The 15,169-nt window shown below is 59.7% G+C and overlaps 3 protein-coding genes across 22 annotated transcripts in view; 1 reads left to right on the forward strand and 2 right to left on the reverse strand.

Moving 5' to 3' along the window:
• LONP1 (lon peptidase 1, mitochondrial) overlaps nt 1-5,585 on the forward strand; it is a 28,462-nt gene extending 22,877 nt beyond the window's left edge. Inside the window, exons 8-16 of the mRNA XM_026455614.1 lie at nt 358-454; nt 781-906; nt 1,226-1,348; nt 1,425-1,541; nt 2,717-2,857; nt 2,936-3,101; nt 3,732-3,949; nt 4,034-4,198; nt 5,201-5,585. Coding sequence (XP_026311399.1) covers nt 358-454; nt 781-906; nt 1,226-1,348; nt 1,425-1,541; nt 2,717-2,857; nt 2,936-3,101; nt 3,732-3,949; nt 4,034-4,198; nt 5,201-5,383 — 1,336 coding nt within the window. The 3' untranslated portion in view covers nt 5,384-5,585. The remainder of the gene's footprint in view (nt 1-357; nt 455-780; nt 907-1,225; nt 1,349-1,424; nt 1,542-2,716; nt 2,858-2,935; nt 3,102-3,731; nt 3,950-4,033; nt 4,199-5,200) is intronic.
• A 154-nt stretch (nt 5,586-5,739) lies between these two features.
• On the reverse strand, nt 5,740-6,986 carry RPL36 (ribosomal protein L36). The gene is made up of 4 exons (XM_023185628.1): nt 6,845-6,986; nt 6,572-6,666; nt 5,955-6,089; nt 5,740-5,876 (listed from the first exon to the last, which is right to left on the reverse strand). Exons 2-4 carry the CDS (start codon nt 6,662-6,664, stop codon nt 5,787-5,789), a joined length of 318 nt encoding a protein of 105 aa, XP_023041396.1. The 5' UTR covers nt 6,665-6,666; nt 6,845-6,986; the 3' UTR covers nt 5,740-5,786.
• Nucleotides 6,987-7,127: 141 nt separating this feature from the next.
• HSD11B1L (hydroxysteroid 11-beta dehydrogenase 1 like) overlaps nt 7,128-15,169 on the reverse strand; it is a 10,196-nt gene continuing 2,154 nt past the window's right edge. Inside the window, exons 1-7 of one of the 20 annotated variants that reach the window (XM_023185611.2) lie at nt 12,262-12,819; nt 12,048-12,178; nt 10,642-10,768; nt 10,175-10,266; nt 9,737-9,884; nt 9,498-9,663; nt 7,128-7,320 (exon numbers count right to left, since the gene is read on the reverse strand). In XM_023185611.2, the coding sequence (XP_023041379.1) occupies nt 7,299-7,320; nt 9,498-9,663; nt 9,737-9,884; nt 10,175-10,266; nt 10,642-10,768; nt 12,048-12,178; nt 12,262-12,544 (969 nt within the window). In that variant the 5' untranslated portion in view covers nt 12,545-12,819 and the 3' untranslated portion in view covers nt 7,128-7,298. Of the gene's footprint in view, nt 7,321-8,635; nt 9,407-9,497; nt 9,885-10,174; nt 10,267-10,641; nt 10,769-12,047; nt 12,203-12,261; nt 12,820-15,169 lie in introns of those variants that run through there. The other 19 variants (XM_023185616.2, XM_023185614.1, XM_026455527.1 and 16 more) reach the window with 19 other exon arrangements.

The following is a 15,169-nucleotide window of genomic DNA, read 5'->3' on the forward strand; positions in this document are numbered from 1 at the left end:
CCTTCCTCCCTCTTTCCCCCCTCTCCCTCCTCCCTCTGCCTCAGCCTTACGGCCTCCTCGCTGTTCTTCCAACACACCAGGCGTGGTCCTGTCTCGCGGCGTTCGTGCGGGCTGTGTCGTGGGCCTGGAAGACTCCCACGTGACTCCCTCCTCATCTGCGTTGCTCGGGGCCTCTCCCTAAGACACTCCTTACCCCCACACACTTAAAGTGGCACACACATCCCAGTGGCGTCTCAGTCCCTCTGTCCCTGCCCCCGTGTCTTCATCCCGCAGACGGAGCCTTCCTCACTGCCTGTCGTGGGGCCTGTGACTCTTCTGTCTGTCCCTGCCACGTGCTGGGCCCCTGTGCTGGGGCAGAGCATGGAGCTTGCAGGAAGCCCTCCTGAGAGCCAGTGCTGGCCATGACTCTTGTCACCGGAGCCCTCAAGGACTGGGGTGTGCCTGGTGTCCCTCAGTGAGGAGTGGGGGGCCTTCTGCTGCCAGCACCTGGCTGGCTTTCACCAAGGGTAGGAGGGGCCAGCTGAGTGATGGAACTGAGGGAGATCTGGCTTTGAATCGGTGACCCCAGAATCTGAGCTGGGGGGATGTCCCCGTGCTCCCCAGCGCTCATGAGCACAGGGCAAATCAGGGCAAGTGACCAGCATGCCTGTAAGTGCCACATACCTGGTGGCTACCAGCATGTCCCTCCTGCCCCCGCATTGTGGCCACGTCTCCTGGGCGTCCAGATGGCCTCTCCCCCGTGGCCCTGGAGGGTGCACGGCGGCGTTGTGGCCAAGCTAGGCTACCGAGTGGCCTCTGACCCTGCTGTGCACCCGCAGGCGGACCTACGTGGGTGCCATGCCCGGGAAAATCATCCAGTGTCTGAAGAAGACCAAGACGGAGAATCCCCTGATCCTCATCGACGAGGTGCGTGCGGACAGGCCCTGAGCCTTCCTAACCCAGAGTCCCAGGCAGCCCTGACCAGGCAAGGCCATGTGCAAGATGAAGCCCAGAGCCCTCCGGGCCCCAGGATCCCTAGGTCAACTCAGGTGCCGTTGCCGTGACGCTGGACCTGATGGCACGGACGGTTCCCTCCCACCCACAGCCATGCCCAGCAGGCTGCCCGTCCAAGGCAGGGTGTGGGTGCTGCGCTCAGGGCGTCTCCAGCCCCGACCCCGGGGTCTCCCCACTGGGCGGGCTGGCCAGGGACATGGCGAGAGCCACCACCTGGTGTCTGCTGCCCCAGGTGGACAAGATTGGCCGGGGCTACCAGGGGGACCCCTCGTCGGCGCTGCTGGAGCTGCTGGATCCAGAGCAGAACGCCAACTTCCTGGACCACTATCTGGACGTGCCCGTGGACTTGTCCAAGGTGGGGGGCCCGTCCGGGGCCTGGGCTTGGGGGGAGGGTGAGCGGCCAGTCCCCAGCACCTTGCCGCCTCCCCCAGGTGCTGTTCATCTGCACGGCCAACGTCACAGACACCATCCCCGAGCCACTCCGCGACCGCATGGAGATGATCAACGTGTCGGGCTACGTGGCCCAGGAGAAGCTGGCCATCGCAGAGGTGAGCCCAGCCCCTCCCCACCACTGTCTTCGTCCCTGGAGCAGGGGGTGTCCCCAAGAGCCTGCAGAGGCCGTGCCGCTGGGAGTTCCCGGACCCAGGAGAGACAGGTGGGACTTGTAGCCCAGAGGAGCAGATGCGGCCCTGAGAGACACACCAGACGCTTGTGAGCAGCCGTGGGGTGGCACGAGTGGGCACGGGGTTTAGGGCCCGGGACTGTCCAAAACACCGCCCACCACCATCAGGCCACACGGCCATCAGCGGTCAGTGCACACGCTCCGTCTCCCGGGGCCTCCAGGCTGCCCCAGAGTGTAGGGAAGGTTTCTGGCAGCCCGGAAGCAGTGGGGCCTGTGGTCCCCTCCCCGGGAATGAGGCTTGAAGGAGGAGTGGTTTCAGTGAGGAGCATGTGGGGTCTGTTTCTGCGGGGGAGGTGGGGGTCCCGTATTCCTGATGTGTTTTCTTTCTGGAAAGTGCATTTCTCCCCTGGGAGCCCTTTGACAGCCAGTGGTGGGCACTGGTCCCTGCCCCTGAGGCCTTCCCAGCATCCTCGTGTCCCCTGGGGGCTTCAATGCCCACTGCTGGGTCCAGCTCCCAGCCTGACTTCCCCAAGGGGCGGGTCTGTAGTTCCTTGGGACGGGACCGGGGGTCATGCGGACCCCTCAGGGCATCAGGAATGCCCCCCAGTATCAGTGGCAAATGTAGAGTGGCCTGCATGGCTCTGTCCATCTCACAGATGCCCTCCCCGCATGCCGTTAGAGCTCAGAACTATGGCAAGAATTGTGTGGGGCTGTCGCTCACCCTGGAGCCCACGACCCAGTCCCCCTTCTCATGTGCTGAGGGCAATAGCCACGTAACCAGTCAGCTACCCTACAGGCCCTGGGTCTGTGTATGGGGCCAGCCCAGAGACAACCAGGAGGCCTTCCTGGAGGAAGTGGTATCTAGGATGCCATTGGGGAATAGAAAGTGGATCCAAGCAGAGGACGCAGCACAGGCAAAGGCCTTGGGCCTCTGGGCATGGTGGGTGGCAGGGCCGTGTGTCCAGGTCCTGGTTTCACCATCAGGGACCTTGTTTCCAGGCCAGGGTCCGGGGGCCATGGGAAAGGCACTGGCTCCCAGGTTCTGGACTGAGCTGGTGGGCAAGGTCCCTCTAGACCCAAGCCTGACGGCCGCCCTTGCAGCGCTACCTGGTGCCCCAGGCCCGCGCTCTGTGTGGCCTGGATGAGAGCAAGGCCAAGCTGTCGTCGGACGTGCTGACAGTGCTCATCAAGCAGTACTGCCGCGAGAGCGGCGTCCGCAACCTGCAGAAGCAAGTGGAGAAGGTGAGCGGCCGCCCCGTCCTCCCGGCACCTGCCGCCCACCCCACCTTCCCATCCCCATCATGCTGCCCTATCGCCCAGGTGTTGCGGAAATCGGCCTACAAGATCGTCAGCGGCGAGGCCGAGTCGGTGGAGGTGACGCCCGAGAACCTCCAGGACTTCGTGGGGAAGCCCGTGTTCACTGTGGAGCGCATGTACGACGTGACGCCGCCCGGCGTGGTCATGGGGCTGGCCTGGACCGCCATGGGTGAGTGTAGTGGCGGGAGGAGATCCCAAGCCATTCCCATTTCTACCCAAGAACAAGCAGGTCCCACCTTGCACACCTGTGCAGTTGGCCGCTGGTGGCTCGGGACCGCCTCTGGCTGGGGGCGGTGTGTGGGCAGCCCAGGGCGTCTGGGGCTGACGGAGGAGAAGGCTGTCAGCACACGGGTGGCAGCACACCATGGGCCTTACGGATTTGGGTGACACTGATAGGCTTACAGGTAGGGACAAGGGGTCCCTCAGCATGAGCTCATCCAGACGGGCCTTGGGGCCACCACACAGAAAGGAGGCGAGAGGGCAAAGGGGGCGGTGCGGGAGGGGCTGGAGTGGGGCTTGTGTCTGGGCAGGGCATCAGTAGCTGGGGTCCTTGTAGCCCTGGGGGTATCCTCTGTGGCTGGCAGCTGCTGGGGGCTGCCCTGTGGGGCGTAGAGGGCCAGGAACCTGCAACGCAGCAAAGCTGGAGGCCGGTGTTGGCTCCTGATGGGACACAGCCCCTGCCCAGGGGCACCAAGATGCTGAGCTGGGGCGGGAGTGGTCAGGGTGGCCCCGAGGGGCGGAGTGAGCGCCAGCCCAGACTCTGAGGCCTCCCGTGTTCACAGCTCCACACCCATTCCAGGAGGCTCCACACTGTTTGTGGAGACATCCCTGAGGCGGCCACAGGACAAGGACGCCAAGGGTGACAAGGACGGTAGCCTGGAGGTGACAGGCCAGCTGGGGGAGGTGATGAAGGAGAGCGCCCGCATAGCCTACACCTTCGCCAGGGCCTTCCTCATGCAGCACGCCCCCGCCAACAACTACCTGGTGACCTCACACATCCACCTGCATGTGCCCGAGGTAACTGTGGCGCCCGCTCCCGCCCCGCCCCGTCCCTGGGCCTCTAGCCACCTACTCACCTGCTTTCCCCACACCCCCCCACAGGGCGCTACCCCCAAGGACGGCCCGAGTGCAGGCTGCACCATCGTCACGGCCCTGCTGTCCCTGGCCATGGGCAGGCCCGTCCGGCAGAACCTGGCCATGACTGGTGAGGTCTCCCTCACGGGCAAGATCCTGCCTGTTGGTGGCATCAAGGAGAAGACCATCGCGGTGAGTGTCCTTGTGCCCGCCCCACAGCACTGGCAGGGCCCACACCACCACGGGACAGGCCGAGTTCCCACCATGCAGCCTCTGTGTGGGCCAGGAAAGAGGGAAGCCCCGGGCTTTGCACTCAGGTTTCTCTGGCCTGAAGCTGACCGCCCTAGCTGCCTTCTCCACACATTCCCGCGCCTCCACTGGCTTCCCCAGGCAGCCCAGCAGCAAGGCGGAGGCTGGAGATGGGGACAAGGTGTAGGCATTGCTGGTGTAGGGAGTGTTTGGAACCCCCGGCCCAGGGGCTGGCCTCTTCTTAGGGTGCTGAGCAGGTTGGAATGCCACTGTCCCCGCTCTTCCCTCCTGGCCCTGCCTGTCCCCAGCCTGGACCAGGCCCTGCCTGTCCCCAGCCTGGACCACGTCTCCATGTGTGTAGGAAGCCTGGTGGAGTCAGCCAGGATCTGCCACTGTGAGGGAGGCGTGGTCAAGTGGCCATGACCACTTCCACCTGGACACGCACAAACCCACCTGGACACGCACAAACTTCCTAGGTCAATGGTGGGGCAGATGGGGAGGCTCACTGTTCCTGGAGACAGTGTGCAGTGACAGTGGGAACTGCTGTCCTTTTAAGGGGCTGTGCCTGGCAGACCTGTGTAGCCTCCGGAGGTGGGGAGGGGTGCGGCAGGGCCTGGGGGCAGAGCAGGCCGGGCTCAGATGCAGATGCTCACAGGCCCATGTTCAGGCCCCAGACACTGTGCCTGACCCCTGGACGTGAGGCCGTGGGGGTGTGGCTCATCCAGAGCCCTAAGACTGCTCCCATGGGTGGGGAGGCCCTGGCTTCTGCTCTCAGGCTGTCGGAGCCAAGGCCAGTGGTTTGCCTTGAGCTTGTTTCCCCGCTGGGGATGGGGATCCTGTTGGGTTTCAGGGGTTACTGTTTAGAAGCCCTTTCCTTCCTGGAGGACAGCACACTTGCTGCCCTCCTACAGGCCCAGGCAGGGCTGACCATGACTCTGCCCCCAGGCCAAGCGTGCAGGGGTGACGTGCATTGTCCTGCCAGCCGAGAACAAGAAGGACTTCTACGACCTGGCAGCCTTCATCACCGAGGGCCTGGAGGTGCACTTCGTGGAGCACTACCGGGAGATCTTTGACATCGCCTTCCCGGACGAGCAGGCAGAGGCAGAGGCGCTGGCCGTGGAGCGGTGACGGCTGCCCCAGGACTGCAGGCGGCAGATGTCAGGCCCTGTCTGGGCTGGAACTGAGCGCTGCGGGGATTGCGCCCGGGCCTGGCAGCAGAGCCACGGAGCGAGCGGCTCGGTTCAGTGACCCAGATCCCAGGGACCTCAATCGGCTTAATCAGTGTCTGGCACAGAAACTATCTATTTAATGATTAAAGTCATTTCCAGTATGGCGGCCTCCTCATCTGCTGCCCCAGGAAGGGTGGGCGGGCCAGGGCTTTTGATTCGTGGCCAGGCAGCACCTGCAGAGGGTGTGGCTCAGGGCGGGCACCAGAGGGGACGGCGGACAACCCCACCACCCACCTACAGCAGCAGCGCCAGGGCTTGTGTCAAGCTGTTCTTTATTTCAGGGAGAAGCCAGGGGAAGGGGCTCAGTCTTTCTTGGCAGCAGCTTTCCTCATAGCGGCTAATACGTTGCTCAGCTCCTCCCGCTTCCTCTTGGCGCGGATGTGCGTCCCCACCTGCCAGGGACGAGGCCGCAGTCAGCCCGGTCCCAACTCCCATCCCATCCCGCCCCTCGGCCGGCAGCGCCCACCTACCCTTTTCTTGATAAACTTGAGGGCCCGTTTGTCCTTGGAGACCTTGAGTAACTCCATGGCGCGCCGCTCGTACGGGGCAAAGCCACACACCTCCCGAATCATGTCCCGCACGAACTTGGTGTGTTTCGTCAGACGCTGGGGGGAAAGGGGCGGCCGTTTTAAACAGCTGCTCGCGCTGCCACGATTTCCCTGCCTACTTCCTCCCCTCTGTAGGTAGCTGTGAGAACCAAGGTATTAACCCCTAGCGCTTTTCACCGCGCCCGGAGCACTTCCCATCCTCCCCAAGTCCCAGTCTCCGCAACACTCGCAGGACGCGCCTGGCGTCCAGGCTGCCTGCTGAATAAAGCAGCCCAGTACACTGACACACCTGAAATCCCCCAACCTCACACACCGCAACCTCGGGCAAGCTCCATCAGCGAACTCCTCATACGTCGGAACCCCAAACCCGCTGCCCGCGCCGCTCTCAAGGTGCTCCCTCTGCCCCAGCGTGGACTGCACGCCGCCCCCCTTACTTCCGCGCCCCAACGCGCGTTCTTTCAGGTCGAGAGCCTTTGCCCAAGCCGTGCCCTCCACCCTCCAAGAAACCCCCGACACCTCCGCGCGGCCCCCGCACTCACCCCGCGGCGGCGGCTGTGCCTAGGCTTGCTCACGTTCTTGGTCACCTTGTGGCCCTTGTTGAGGCCCACGGCCATAGGGTAGCGTAGAGCCATGGCTGCGGACAGCGGCGGGGAGAAGGGGCGGAGGTGAGTACAGGCTCGGTTCCCGATGCCCAGAGACCCGCGTCCCGGCTTCTTCAGCCTCGCTCGCCACAACCAACCATCCTCCAACCCACACAGATGACCCGGGAGTGCAGATGGCGGCGGATCCCGGCAGTGCGGGAACGCACTTACCTACTGCTCTCCAGAGGCGGCCGTGGCGGAAAGGCTGGCGCGGCGCGGAACTCTGGGATATCTACTCGGCTCAGGAGGCGCAGGCCAGAGAGGCAAGAACGGCGCGCGCTCCCCCTGGCGGCTGGAGTCTTCCCCGCCGCGGTCTCACTGAGCATGCGCGTTTACTCCTGCGAGCCCGAGAGCTGGAGTCGGAACCAGTGGAGGTGGCTATGGCTGCCTTCCTTCCTCTGCTTGTGACATCAGTTCGAATCCCAACTCCGCCGATTTCTGGCCGACCCTGCATCGACGACCTCATCCCCCAGAATTTCTTCAATTGTAGAACGAGAATAACAACAACAAACTGTTTGAACTGTTAAAACGCCTGTTAGGCCGAGTTCGGTGACTCACGCCTGTAATGTCAACACTTTGGAAGGCCAAGGCTTCTGGATCACGAGGTCAGGAGCTCGAGACCAGCCTAACACGGTGAAACCCCGTCTCTACGAAAAATACAAAAAATTAGTTAGGCCTGGTGGCAGGCGCCTGTAGTCCCAGCTACTCGGGAGGCTGAGGCAGGAGAATGGTGTGAACCCGGGAGGCGGAGCTTGCAGTGAGCAGAGATCGTGCCACTGCACTCCAGCCTGGGCAACAGAGCAAGACTCTGTCTCAAAAATATAATAAATGAATGAATAAATAGCCAGGCATTGTGGCATGCTCCTGTAATCCCAGCTACTCAGGAGGCTGAGGCAGGAGAATTGCTTGAACGTGAGAGGCAGAGGTTGCAGTGAGCCAAGATCGCGCCACTGCACCCAACCCGGGCAAACAGGGAAAAACTGCCCCAAAAAAAAAAAAAAAGCCCATCAACGAGGGTATTGGTTTCATTATCTATCAATTGGTCAAGCTCTGGACTCGGGCTGAATACAGCCCCTTGGGGACATCTGATGTAATTTTAGGTGGTGCAGGGACGGAAAGCTAAATAACTGAATCACATGTCGGACACACACAAGTTTCCAATTTTTCTCCTTTAATGCTACTAATATACGAGAGAGAGTCTCAATTTAGGGCTGCTCTAATTGGGGTTAGCACTTTCATGTTTTTTCCAGACAGGGTCTTGCTCTGTCACGCAGGCTACAGAGTGCAGTGCTGTAATCATAACTTACTGCAGCCTTGACTTCCAGGGCTCAAGTGATCCTCCTGCCTTAGCCTCCTTAGCTGGGACCACAGGCACATGCCACCACACCTGGCTAATTTTTTAATTAAAATATTTGCAGCTGGGTACAGTGGCTGACACCTGTAATTCCAGCACTTTGAGGAGCTGAGACAGGGGGATCACCTAAGGCTAGGAGTTCGAGACCAGCCTGGCCAATATGGTAAAACCCCGTCTCTACTAAAAATACAAAAAGGCGTGGTGACCCACACCTGTAATCCTAACTATTCGGGAGGCTGAGGCACAAGAATCGCTTGAACCCCAGAGGTGGAGGTTGCAGTGAGCCTAGATTGCACCACTGCACTCCAGCCTGGGCAACAGAGTGAGACTCCGTCTCAAAAATAAATTAATTAATTAAAAAGTAAAGACAGGGTTTCACCATGTTGGCCAGGCTGGTCTCAAACTCCTGACCTCAAGTGATCTGCCCACCTTGGCCTCCCAAAGTGCTGGGATTATAGGCGTGAGCCACGGCTCCTGGCCCTCTCAGCCTCCATTTCTCCACCTGTGAAATGGGATTGAGAGTCAAGGATCCTGATACACACACCCGCCTCCCGCTGCCCGCCAGCTGCTAGCAAATTGGAATTACCAAGGAATTTGAACAACATATATGCAAGAGAAGAGTTTTTATTCTCAAACAGGAGGCTGGGTCCAGCCCAAAACACACTCTTTCCCTCCTCCTCCCCATGAGACCCTGCTACCAGGTAGACGAACAGTGTAGACGCCCCTGCAGGTGTGAAGAGTACCAGACACCCCAGCTGGGGGAAGCTGGCGGGGTTGGAGGAGATCCTCCCAGATGGAATGAGTGGAAAAAATAAATCAGGGACTTAGAAACACAGACAGGAGATGGAGAGGGGTCCATGGGTGGCTTAAGGGTGGCGTGACCTCTCTGAACCTCAGTTTCCTCATCTGCAAAATGGAAGCAGTCATGTCATCAATAAAGGTCAAACGAGTGAGGCCTTGCAGGTCCTGGACAAAGGCGCCTAACAAGGGGCACCTGCACCTCCGAAGCTGTAACTGGTTCCAGGTGCCCGTCGTTTTTCTCGGGGTTTTGCTTTTCTGTCTTGATGACTTCATCTTGGGCTATGGCCACCCTCTCAGGGGTGTCTGTGAGTGTTCTGGCTCCAGGGACAGTTGGAGGGAGGAGCGTTCCCGTCAGGGACGTTAAGGGGCAACCCCCCGGTGCTCAGGCGGCAGCAGCGGCCGTGACGTTGAGATCCTGGCGGATAAACCAGGCCCGCGGGCGCGGCAGCCAGCGCCGGAGCAAGCACAGCAGGTGGAAACGCCACGGGTAGAAGACGCCAGCCGCGCGCGTGGCGCCGCCGCGGATCACGGCCAGGGCTGCCTTGGGCCCCGGGGCCGCCTTGACCCTCGTGACTCCCCTGGGGACGGGAGGGCGAGGTGGGGACTGCAGCTGGGGCTGGGCGGCCGCCCATGGGCCCCAGCCCAACCCCAGGCTCGCCCGAGCCTCACCTGACTGCCTCAGCGGCGGAGGCGCGATCTCGGAGGCCCAGGACACACATGGTGATTGCCACGTTCACGTCCTGCACGTCCAGCTCCCGCCGCAGGGAGCCGAAGAAGCCGTCCAGCGCGAACTTGGCCGCCGAGTAGGGAGTGGAGAACGACGTGGGCACGCGGCCTGGGAGCGCGGACGGCAGAGGCTGAGTGGCTCCCCGTCGTCCGGGAAGCCTGCCCAGACCCTCCAGACTCACCCGCATCGAGCTCCCCAATCCCCGTCCCGCAGAGCCGGGGCCGAGTACACGCACCGAGCAGCGAGGACACCACCACCAGGGAGCCCTTGCTGTCCGTCAGGCTGGGCAGCGCCCGCGACGTCAGTTGCACGTAGCTCAGAAAGTTTACCTGCAGGTGGCACTTGCGAGTCACCGGCAAAGGCGGAGCCCAGGGGCAGGGCGGGGCTAGAAACCCGGAGGGCGGGGCCAGGACCAGGTCCGAGGCGGGGCCAGAAACCCGGAAGGCCGGCCCGAGGGCGGGGTCAAGGCCGGGGCGGGGCCTTGGGCTAGGAGGGGCGTGGCCGGGGCGGGAATCGGGGAGAGCCGGCTCTGGAGGTGGCAGAGTCCCGGCCGTGAAGAGAGCGGACCACCGGTCCCTGAGATCGAGGGGCGGGCCGGGGCCACGGATGAGCGGAGCACCTGCATGAGCCAGCGCGTTGCCTGGGGGGTGCGGGCTCGCGTGCCGGCCGGGGCGCCGCCGATGTGGTTCAGCACGAGGTAGTCCAGCCCTCCTGGCCCAGAAACGCTGGTCAGCCCCGGAGGCCCCTCCCAAAGGACACGATGAAACCCCGCCCCCGATCTTAGCTCCACCCAGAGCGCTGATCCAGTGAGCTCCACCCCAGGTAACTCCCCCTACGATCAAAGACACCCAGCCCCGGCCTTACTCCCTGGATCTAGCAAGGTTTCGTCCCCATTCAATGAGGCCCCCCGTTCAGAGCTCTTTCCGCAAGATGCAATGAGATTCCACCCCGACCACGCCCCCAGTCCTCATACGTCTCCGCCCTGAGACACCTGTTACTGTAGCCACACCCACAGCCCAATTCCGGTCCTGTCCCTAAGGCCTAGGCCAAGGTCCTGGACTCCTGGCTTCAGGCCTAGCCCCTCACCCAGCTTATCCAGCGCAAACTGCACCACGCTCTCGGGCGCCTCAGGGGAGGCCATGTCCGCAGCGATGTAGAAGACCTTGGGGGCGCCCAGCTTCCGGCAGTTCCCTACCACCTGGGGGGGCCAGAGCTGCCCGTGGGCCTCTCCTCTACAGCAGCGCCCCCCCCCACCCACCCTGCCCCTGCCGGCCGGGGGGGGCCCCCCCCTGAAACCCCCCCCCCCACTCTGAGTCTCAAGCCCCATTCGACACCATTCCCAAAAATGTACCACTGCTGGGGGGCACAAAGTGGAGCCCGCGGCCAGAATGCTGGTCAATTTGGTGGTTAGTCAATCACCAACATCTAAAACAGGACATTTCACCTACAATTTCCAGATTGCTAGCTTCTCTTGAAAAACTGAAAGGTTTGTGCCCAAGAGCTATACCCTTCCTTGAAGTAGCAATGGGCTGTTTGTTGCTAAGAAGTGGCCATCCTTCCCTTGCAGTTTGAGAACCCTGGCTATCAGCACAGGCGTGGACACTCAATACTCTCATTTGCTGAGAAACACTGCACTCACTGCACTGGCACAACATCCTAACCCATGATAAGGTGGGGTTTTTTGTTTGTTTGTTTGAGACAGAGTCTCACTTTGTTGCCCAGGCTGGAGTGCAGCAGTGCGATCTCGGCTCACTGCAACCTCCACCTCCAGGGTTCAAGTGATTCTCCTGACTCAGCCTCCCACGTAGCTGGGACTACATGCTCGTGCCATCATGCCCTGCTAATTATTTTTTTCTTTTTTTTGAGACAGAATATCTCTCTGTCACCCAGGCTGGAATGCAGTGGTGCAATCTCAGCTCACTGCAACTTCCACCTCCCGGGTTCCAGCAATTCTCCTGCCTCAGCCTCCTCAGTAGCTGGGATTACAGGTGCCTGCCATCATGCCGGCATTTTTTTTTTTTTTTTGTTTTGTTTTGTTTTGGTTCTTTTTTGTATTTTTAGTAGAGACGGGGTTTCACCATGTTGGCCAGGCTGGTTTTGAACTCCTGACCTCAAGTGATCTGCCCGCCTTGGCCTCCCAAAGTGCTAGGATTACAGGCGTGAGCCCACCGTGCCTGGCCTAATTTTTGTATTTTTAGTAGAGACAGGGTTTCACCATGTTGGCCAGGCTGGTCTTGAACTCTTGACCTCAGGTGATCCACTTGCCTCAGTCTCCCAAAGTGCTGCGACCAGAGGCGTGAGCCACTGTGCCTGGCCAGAAAATGGTTTTATTGTCCCCGTTTTGCAAATGAGGAAACTGAGAGGCTCAGAGAGGTTAGGCGACTTGCCCAAGGTCACACAGGAAGCCTGGATCATTGCAGGGATTCAAACCCAGGCTCTCTTCCCTCCCGCCACGAGCCCCCCACCATTCATCTAGACATGGGGTGGCTCACCTTCTGCAGGAGGGCCTCACTGTGGGCAGTGAGCACCAGGTGGGAGCCCAGACGTGCATAGTGATAGGCCAGCTCCTCACCGACACCAGCGTTGGCCCCTGTCAGCAGCACTCGTGCTCCCTGGAGGCTGGCTGGCCATAGCCAGGGTGGTCACTCTGGGCAGAGGACAGGACAGCTGGCCCGGTTTCTCCCTCCCTCAACCCCAGGTGCTCACCTGGGTCGAAGTTGTCATCCCAATAATAGGCGAAGAACAGGGCGCCCAGTCCTGTGAGGAGAAGCACCTTCATGGTCCTCTGTGGGCCTGCAGAGGGACAGGGGACAGAGGTGGCCGGCACAGGCCTGGCCCACAGCCACCGCGTTTTGTGGGTGTTTGGTGATGCCACCACCTTGGATCCATGCCCTCCTCTCCACAGCCACCACCTGTCCAGGTCACCACGGTGGCTCCATGAACCACCGCACCTGCACCCTCTCCCTCCACCCTTCTCAGCCCTCTCCATCCACACACCTTGCCTTCCCTGGACTGAACTTCCTTCCTGTTCCAGTTAGAATAAAAACCAGACGCCTTGGTGGCCACAAGCGCCCTGTGCGGACCTGTCCTCCTTGCTCACTCTCCTCCACTAAAAACAGACCCTTTGTTGTTCCTTGAAACCAGCTGGCCGGGCGCGATGGCTCACCCCTGTAATCCCAGCACTTTGGGAGGCCCAGGCGGGTGGACCATGAGATCAGGAGATAGAGACCATCCTGGCTAATATGGTGAAACCCCATCTCTACTAAAAGTACAAAAAATTAGCCAGGCGTGGTGGCGGGTGCCTGTAGACCCAGCTACTCGGGAGGCTGAGGCAGGAGAACGGGGTGAACCCGGGAGATGGAGCTTGCAGTGAGCTGAGAAGATTGTGCCACTGCCCTCCAGCCTGGGCGACAGACACAGCGAGATTCCATCTCAGAAAAACAAACAAAAAAAAGCGCCAGTCACCATCCTGCCTCAGGGCCTTTGCATAGGCTGTTTCCACTGCCTAGAATGCTGTTTCCGGATAGAAGCAAATGGCTTGCTCTCTCACTTCTTTCAAGTATCAGTGCAAAAGTGACCTCCCTGGGCTGGGTGTGGTGGCTCACGCCTGGAATCCCAGCACATTGGGAGGCGGAGGCAGGCAGATCACTTGAGGTCAGGAGTTCGAGACCAGCCTGGCCAACATGGTGAAATCCCATCTCTACTAAAAATACAAAAATTAGCCGGGTGTGGTGGCAGGTGCCTGTAATCCCAACTACACAGGGGGCTGAGGCACACACATGCCTGTAATCCCAGATACTTGGGAGGCTGAGGCAGGAGAATTGCTTGAACCCGGGAGATGGAGGGTGCCGTGTGCTGAGATTTGCCATTGCACTCCAGCCTGGGCAACAAGAGCAAAACTCCATATCAAAAAAAAAAAAAAAAAAAGGCTGGGCGTGGTGGCTCACACCGGTAATCCCAGCACTATAGGAGGCCAAGGCGGGCCAAGAAGTCAGGAGATCGAGACCACAGTGAAACCCCGTCTCTACTAAAAATACAAAAAATTAGCCCGGCCTGGTGGTGGGTGCTTGTCGTCCCAGCTACTTGGGAGGCTGAGGCAGGAGAATGGCGTGAACCCGGGAGGCAGAGCTTGCAGTGAGCTGAGATCGAGCCACTGCACTCCAGCCTGGATGACAGAGGGAAAACTCCTCCCCAAAAATCCCAAGTAGCTGGGAGGGACCTCCTCCAAGAGAGGGCCTCCTTTTTATTTATTTATTTATTTATTTATTTATTTATTTATTTATTTATTTATTTTATTTTTGAGGCAGAGTCTCACTCTATTGCCCAGACTGGAGTGCAGTGGTGCGACCATAGCTCACTGCAGCCTGGACCTCTTGGGTTCAAGCAATCCTCCTGCCTCAGCCAATGGAGCAGCTGGGACTACAGGTGGGCACACCAGCATGCCCAACTAATCATCGTATTTTTTGTAGAGATGGGGTCTCACTATGTTGCCCAGGCTGATTTTAAACTCCTGTGCTCAAGCGATCCTCCTGCCTCAGCCTCCCAAAGTGCTGGGATTACAGGTGTGAGCCACCGCACCCGGCCCAAGGATCATTTGTTACTCGTTCCACCATCCTTCTCTCCCTGTAGACCGTCAGCTCCATAAGGGCAGGAAGGAAATGGAAATCTTCTGTTTTGTTCACTACTGGGTCTTCAGGGCCCAAAACTGTGCCAGGTACACAGTAGGTGCTCAATAGGTACCAGATTGATCATGGAGTGATATGAGGCACGTGGGAGGCAAGAGCTGAGGAAGTCAAGAGACAGCTCACTCTCTGGAGACGCCCAGGAGTTGGACATGTGGGGCTGGGTTGGAGACAGAGGTGCCTGTGTCATCCAGATGAAGATGTGATTTCAGCTGTGGGAGCTGATTCACTAATTCCAGGGAGAAGGTGAAAGAGAGAAACAGTCCAGGTTCTTTTTTTTTTTTTTTGAGACTGAGTTTCACTCTTGTTACCCAGGCTGGGGCGGGCAGATCACCTGAGGCTGGGAGTTCAAGACCAGCCTGACCAACATGGAGAAACCCTGTCTCTACTAAAAGTACTAAATGAGCCGGGCATGGTGGCACATGCCTGTGATCCCAGCTACTCAGGAAGCTGAGGCAGGAGAATCGCTTGAACCCAGGGGGGCAGAGGTTGCAGTGAGCTGAGATTGCCCCATTGCATTCCAGCCTGGGCAACAGAGTGAAACTCTGTCTTAAAAATAAATAAATAAATAAAAAGGCTGGGCGCGGTGGCTCAAAGCCTGTAATCCCAGCACTTTGGGAGGCCGAGACAGGCGGATCACGAGGTCAGGAGATCGAGACCATTCTGGCTAACACGGTGAAACCCCGTCTCTACTAAAAAATGCAAAAAAAACTAGCCGGGCGATGTGGCGGGCGCCTGTAGTCCCAGCTACTCAGGAGGCTGAGGCAGGAGAATGGCGTAAACCCGGGAGGCAGAGCTTGCAGTGAGTTGAGATCCGGCCACTGCACTCCAGCCTGGGCAGCAGAGCAAGACTCCGTCTCAAAAATAAAAAATAAAAAAATACAAAAAAAACTAGCCAGGCGAGGTGGCGGGCGCCTGTAGTCCCAGCTACT

This window comes from Piliocolobus tephrosceles, chromosome 21 (genome assembly GCF_002776525.5).
Source record: "Piliocolobus tephrosceles isolate RC106 chromosome 21, ASM277652v3, whole genome shotgun sequence".
Lineage (NCBI taxonomy): Eukaryota > Metazoa > Chordata > Mammalia > Primates > Cercopithecidae > Piliocolobus > Piliocolobus tephrosceles.